This window comes from Mobula hypostoma, chromosome 24 (assembly GCF_963921235.1).
Source record: "Mobula hypostoma chromosome 24, sMobHyp1.1, whole genome shotgun sequence".
NCBI classification, from domain to species: domain Eukaryota; kingdom Metazoa; phylum Chordata; class Chondrichthyes; order Myliobatiformes; family Myliobatidae; genus Mobula; species Mobula hypostoma.
The window spans coordinates 22,538,892-22,545,903 of record NC_086120.1 but is presented as its reverse complement, the minus strand read 5'-3'; the positions used below and the strand labels follow the sequence as shown (position 1 = coordinate 22,545,903).

Genomic DNA, 7,012 nt, shown 5'->3' with positions numbered 1-7,012 from the left:
TATGGGGCCAGGAGTAATCACTGACTTATTTTAACAGATGACATGCATTTCTGATTTGTGGCCTCAAAGCATTCACTACAAGTAGACTCTGACAATGGTAATGAATGACAAAGGCGCAAACTTCCTGTAGATTTAATACTTGGAAGCAAGAAAGATACATTTGCAGGAGTGAACCGGTAAAGACCTGCCCAATTCTCAAATCCACCCTGAACTCATTCAGAGGCATTTGCAGATGATGTTGACTTTTGTTTGGGTGTTGTGCCCACCTCAGACATTAGAATATATTTCCTTTCACACCGTGCTCCAACATACCCAGATTTAGCGGAACTGATTAATGCCGAACATGGGCAAAACTAAGGCCGGGCTTTTAGATGTTAATCCATAGCAATGGCCTTTTGGGATTTTAGTGAAGGGAGTACTGACATTCTTGTGTGCTCATTGTACCCCGCTTTGTTAGGACACTGAGGGTGGGAAGTGTGTTTAATGTTATATTCCCTAAGTATGACCATACTGCATCTGCTTAGGTTGCGGGCAGCTGTACTTTGCCTGGAGAAAGGACTAACGCTACAAGGCCACGCCGTGTCAACTTCCCCAATGACTCTATAAAGCGGACAAGGTCTTTTGGCTTTCTAATGCACTGAGTCCAAAGATACAAGACAAAGCTATGAACTACCAGAAGTTTGTTTGATTAACTACTCAGACGTGTCAACCTCCAGTTGGAATTGTCCTACGGTTTTGTAAACAGCGCGCGTCCAGCGGTCTCACCAAGTGGAGCCGCGTGAGATATGAAGGAAACTAACTTCAAGACAGAATGGATGGAGCACGTCCAATAAACATTACTGCCCTTGATTGTTATGTTTAAGTTTAAGTGGTTTTAAAAGGACTATTTTCGCCACACAACTATTTTAGTTGTTTCCTTCGGAGCGTGTAATCTTTTTCAAGGGTCTTATAACACTCGTTTAAAACCAGAGAAAATACAAACGCTACCGTTTTGTTTCTCGCATATCAGAGAGAGGGGAAGAAAAGGTAGGAAAATTAACTACGGAGGAAGAAAGGTAAAGTAGAGGAGAAAATGAAAAAAAGAGACAAAAAGATAGAGATATAGTGAAAATATAAAGAAAGAAACAGTAAAAGAAAAAAAAACAACAAAAAAGAACGAAGGGCAAAGTTGCACTAGGAGTGGGGGTAGGCTGTCTCGGTGACCACACTTACTCCTAAAATGTTCTAAGGTTAACAACGTATAGAATATAGTTTAAAGTTCAGTCGCTTTTTACAAGTTCAGAGTTTAACAGGAAGGAAGCCAGTGCGTCATATTAAGTGCAAAAGGTTAAGTTTCAGATTATATAGAAACTGCTCGGCTTTGAGTGTAAGAGTATTTATCGAGAGTGAACATGATTCGTATCTAACGGTCCTGGGCAGACTTATAGTCTAAAAAGAACACACATACCATAACAAGAGATACAATTTTTGTCCGTCAAATGTGAAACATTCTTGTAGTCATGCTAAGAACCCACAGAATATCTATTAGTCAGTACCCGAATCCGGCGGCCATAAAGATTTCCCAAAGCATTTTACAGCCTACTTAATGTTGGAAAACAGGGAAATAGGGCATTCAATTGTGCAGGTCTCAACATAATAAATAGATAATGTTAATATAGTATTAGCATATCTCCGGTTGTTTAACGGATAAGTGCTAGGAAAAGATCTCTTCATCTTGTCATTAAACAGCGGCGCACAGAATTTCACATCTACACAAGATGGCAGACGGATCTCTGCTACGTTACCCCCCAGAGCCTTCGACAATAGAACACTTCCACTTCAACCCTGACGTGTGCATTCGAGCTAGAGTAACAGAAGTGGTTGTAAACAACAAGAGTACGGAAAACCCTGCTAAAACCGTGGTTTACGGATTAAAATTTACTGGAATTTGCTGAAATAGCGCATCATATACTGAACTCAGGATTGGTCTCCCAGACATCTCACAAGTGACAATGACAAGCCACAACGCTGAAACCCAGAGTCAAATAGGAAAACAATGGACATAAATATATTTTAGGATTTAAAAAAAAATTCTAACTGCATCAATTCATTTCTTAGAAGTTAAACTCCATTTCCCGATTCTTCGTTGGTGTTGCTCCTGGCCTTAACATCTCGGGAAACATCTTGAAATATCTCCAGGGTAACGGAACTGAAATCTCGTTTGCTATCTGACTTTAGCTTCTGAAGGGACGTCAGTTCTCCCGCTGCCTTAGAATGCAATGAACCATTCATGACATCAAATAACATTTACATTTATTTGACAAAAGATGGTCAAGTGTGTATTTACAGTCGTTGACAAAACTTGGCGTCCTTGAGTAGATAGAACAAGTCCATTGGTTCCGCATCGCCCACCCAGAAGGGCGGCGAATTGGCTCTCCGGAAAGTGCAGCCCCCGCGACACGAGTTCGCTCCTGACATTCGGTGCTGCCCGAGAGGAGGTTTCCTCTCACATCCCGAAGACCTACTAGTTTGTAGATTGGTTGTCTGCCGTAAAATATCGCTCGTGTAGGTGAATGGGGGGGGGGGGGGGAGTGTGAGAGAACAGATTCCTGGGAATTGAGTGGGGAATGGGATTGTCTTATGAGCCAGCATCGACTCGATGGGTCGAATTTCTCCTCCTGTGTCGCCATGGAACAGGCAAAGTGCAAGTCACCATTGTCTCCATTTCCCTGCAAATCCCACATTGGAATTTACATTCCACCATGGTCCCAACAGAAACGAAAATGAGCGACTCTTCGGAACTAAACTTTTTTTGTAAACACACTCTCCAGGGAATGAGTAGAGGCGCTTTATTAACTGCTAGGGGTTCCAAACTGTCCCCCCCCCAACTCCCATTCCCTACGATCATTTATCCTTCGAATTAAAATCGAACACTTCCTCTCCTACATCTCCAAAAGCGGAATTTCCTGGAATATCTCGCGATTTAGATTCAAACGATCAGAATCAATAATGTAAGTTTTTTTCCCATCCCGTTAAAAATACAATGTATTCAAGATAGGTAAGGAGATGTGAACACGTTTTTCTTTAAACCGCTCACATTCTGCGCTGAGTTTTGGAGATCAAAATGTGATTCTTGGAACGTTAACCTGCAGAGGGAAGTCAGCGCAGAAAAGTACCGTCATGTCGAGAAAAAAATCGAGGTGGATGACAAACGTTGGTAGATCCGAAGTGATAAAAGGCCAGTTTAAGAAACGTCAAAAGGCTTCCAGGTGAGGGAGTCGAGTTTTTTTCCTTGGCCCCTCCACAAGGTTGTTCAGTACCTTATTGTTATTGGAAAATCAGGCAATGGGAAAGGACTAAGGGATAGCCTCCCTCAATTTATCAATGAAGTAAATTTACAAACAGCCGAATGCAATCCCCACACAATCCGCACGGATACTGCTCTCCCCGCCATTGAGGATATCTACAAGAGGCAATGTCTCCGGACAGCAGCGTCCATTATTAGGGACACTCGCCGCCTAGGCCATGCCCTGTTCTTTTGGCAACCATCAGGCAGGAGGTTCAGGATACCGAAGGCCCACAACTCAGGGTTCAACTCCAGCGACTTCCTCGCTGCCATCGGGTTCAACAAAAGGCCTGAAATACCCTACTAATACTTTTCTTTTTGTGATCTCTCAACTTGTTCTAATGTCATTATGTTTATTTCATTTTGTCGAATGTTATATATTACTTATGTTAAATTATGTTTATGTTCACTTATGTTTGTCGTGCTTCTAATGTACTGTGCTGCTACCGCTCTGGCTAATTCTTATGCACTGCGCCTACGACGACGTTGGTTTGTCCATCGTGTCCGATGATGATAGGAAACCTGAGCGGGAGAGTTTTAAAAGTGGAAAACACGTTGCACTGGGGCAGTTCCACTCTCTCGACCTCGGAAGACCGTGTCCAGTGGTATGAACTAGTGTCACACACTCCGGTTTTCCTTGGTTGCAGTGGATGACCGTGGCGTGTTCTGTGTCTTGTCGTGACCTCCTCTCTCCACGGAGCGTTGCAGTAGCGCCTTCCTAGCCGCTGGATCTCACTACCCAAGTCCGCCGGAGCTGACTTCGCCTGCTTGGACAGGCCGTGTCCCTGTCTCACCGGGGTAGGAGACCGCCGGCTACCCTCACCTGGTTTGGCCAGCCTGTCGAAGCGGGGTGTGGCCACCGTCGCGCGCAAACGGCTACCTGGAGCCACAGGTGAGAGCCGATTGTGTTGTGGGGACTAAAGGTGAGCGAGCTGCCCTGGAATGGACAGGGCAAGCCCCTTCACCTGAGGTGCTACCCCTTCCCCGGACACCCCGGACAGCCTTTCAACTGAAAACTAAACGCAGGCTGGTTGTAAATGGCACTCTCTGAATTCTAGAGTTCAGTGTGGAATCAGACTCCAATGTTCTCTCGGCCATTGTGTATCTAACTTCATCTCTTCTCGGTGAGAGTCCCGCGCTCTCATCAGCCACAGGTACCGCAGTCTCACGTTTATCCAGCCTCCCCTCTCCGTTGCCCGTGTGCTGTTGGACAGGCGGCAGATCCGGCGGACTTTGTGGTTCGGTTACCGTTCGGCCAGGTGATTGGACCTGGCCTCAGATCCGCCGATGGTTTAATTTTCCCCGGCTGCTATCTACCCCCACCCCCCCAGCGTCGGGAAGGCGAGGGCAGTCCCGACAGCTGTCGTCAAAGTATTAAACGGTTCTCAGTAACCTGACACTCACTTCCGCAGGGAGGGGCTGTTTCAAACTCAGCCCCCAAAGCCCGTCCAGAGCCCAGCTTTTTTGGGGGGAGGGGAGGGGGAGGGGAGAGAGCGGTGCAACAGCACCAACACACACACATTCGCTCAGCTCGGAGCGCCGAAGACAAGAGGCTCTATCCACATCATCTGGCAGCGTGTCCGGGACGGGGAGAGCGCGGGGATCCGGGTCAACGGGTGGGAGGGGAGATCGGCACTGGCTGGAGTGAGCCCCGGGGGTGTCGGGCAGCACCCCATACCTGACGACTGACAGCTGCAAACCCGCTCGCCGACGCTTGTGAAGGAGGGGCGTGGGGGGGGGGGACAACAGAGTGCAGCAGGAGCAGGCACGGGGCTGAGATCGAGGTGGAGGCGGGTCACTTCTCCCACTCTGTCCCCAGTGTCCCAATAACTGTAGGTGCTGGGCAATGGCAGCCCGCCGGCAGCCCGGCTCTAAGTTTGATGCCCATAGTCTCCGCAGCGCGGACGGAGGGCAGCGGCTGCAGCCGAGGGCGCTCTACAAGTGAACATTCCCAGGGTCTCCCCTCTTGATGACTTCGAGAAGCATTTCAGCACCCGGAGCCTGAGACATTCTGAGCCAAGCTTCAGCGACTGTGCAGGAGCGGGTCTGGATAACCCGGGCTAAAGGTAAGAGGGCAGAGACCCTGACAAATCTGTATTGCATGTGAGATTTTACTCTGGGTGCATTGTAATCAGCCGTGAGTGACACCGAGCAGGAATCCGCAGTCTCAGTTGAAATGATCCCAGTTACAGGGGTGATACAGGAGGTTACAACGAGCGGCAGAGACAGGGGGTGGGGGCGGTCGGAGTTGGTGAGAGGTAACCCCTAAACCCCACTCCCCATCCACTCTCGACACCCCCAAACCAGTCTCACTCCCCTCCACCACCCTCACTCTCTCCTGATCTTCCACAAACACACACGGGAGCAAACAGCACAAACTCCTAACGTTGAGAAGCACTCATCGACAAGAGCGTTGGCAGCTGAGTTGTGTAAATAATTGATTACTTCGATGCATGGTAGAGGTTAATTCATTCTTATTCGGTGCCCCGCGCCGAGTTTCCACTTTCTCAGAGTCGCGGAGATGAACAGCAGGTCTTTAAGTGTCTTCTCTCCTGCCTGCTCCGACCCACAGTCTCTCCGTCTGATCTCAGTTTCTCCCTCACTCTGGGTGACTTTCTCCAGTTCACTTCTCGCCCAGCCAAGTGTCCTCCTCCGTGGCGATTCCTGCCTCACCCCCAACCCCGTCTGTCCCTCCCACAGTTTTAATCGCCCTCGCCTCCTGACGGTGTTCCTTTCTCTCTCCCGCGCCCCCAGTACTTGGCACTGGGAAGGAACTGTGAGAGGAGCCGTAACACAAAGCAGATACCACTACAGAAGGTACGTAATAATTATTCTCCATATCTGGGAGCTGCTTGCCTGCACTGACAGAGCGGGGCGGGTCAGAGATCCTTGCTCGTTCTGTCGGGAGACTGTCTTATCGCTGGTGTGGCTGAGAATTAGCGGACACTCTGTCGTGTCAGATAGACCCTGCACTCGATGGAAAAATTTCACCTTTTATCTGCTACTGGGAGCTGGATTAAGCAACTGGGACCGAGCAGAGCGAGGAGCAGGCGGGCGAATAATGAGGGTAAGTTCCCCCTGCGTCCACCCCATGTTGGAATGTTCTGACAGTCCCCGGGCTGGGGCCCGGTCTCGGCTGAGAGAAACCCTCCACTCCCATTTCCCCTTTGGGGAAACCTTCACGCCTCATTGGCCTCTTTCGGGAATTGTCCCCATTTATAGAGATGTCTCATTTCCCTCGTGCTTCAGGCAAACCTTGAATCCCATTGCTCCTATTGGGGTAAAGCTGTGTTCCTGGTGCATCTTTGCCCCCTCCCACACATACTATGAGGATCTGCCACGTCCAGGAACGCTGGGGGGAAAAGCCCCTTCCCCACTACCCCTTGGGGAAATGTCCCATGTCTCATTCTCCTTAAGTAACTCCCTATTTCCATTGCATCTTTGGGGGAAATGCCCCAGCCTCACTGGCCTCTGGGGAACTTCCCCAACCCCATTGCACTGGGCAAATCACCCACATCTAATACCCCTCTGGTGAAGAGGCACATTCCCTGCTGCTTAAGTAAATCCCCTACACTGTTGGTTCTCAGCGAAATCCCCCTCTGCAGCTACCATTTTTGGGAAACCACTCACTCTTTTTAACCCTCTTCCATTAAATCTTTGAGGAAATGTTTCACTCCCATCACCCAA

General features: G+C 48.8%; 1 protein-coding gene across 4 annotated transcripts in view; it reads left to right on the top strand.

The window, feature by feature from the left end:
• Positions 1-5,161: 5,161 nt before the first annotated feature.
• Positions 5,162-7,012, top strand: part of LOC134337223 (neurturin-like) — a 126,325-nt gene continuing 124,474 nt past the window's right edge. Inside the window, exon 1 of one of the 4 annotated variants that reach the window (XM_063032056.1) lies at positions 5,162-5,391. Coding sequence is in view for 2 of the 4 variants with exons in the window: in XM_063032059.1 (XP_062888129.1) it covers positions 6,302-6,392 (91 nt within the window). In the remaining 2 variants the exon portion in view is untranslated. Of the gene's footprint in view, positions 5,392-5,967; positions 6,143-6,275; positions 6,393-7,012 lie in introns of those variants that run through there. The other 3 variants (XM_063032058.1, XM_063032059.1, XM_063032055.1) reach the window with 3 other exon arrangements.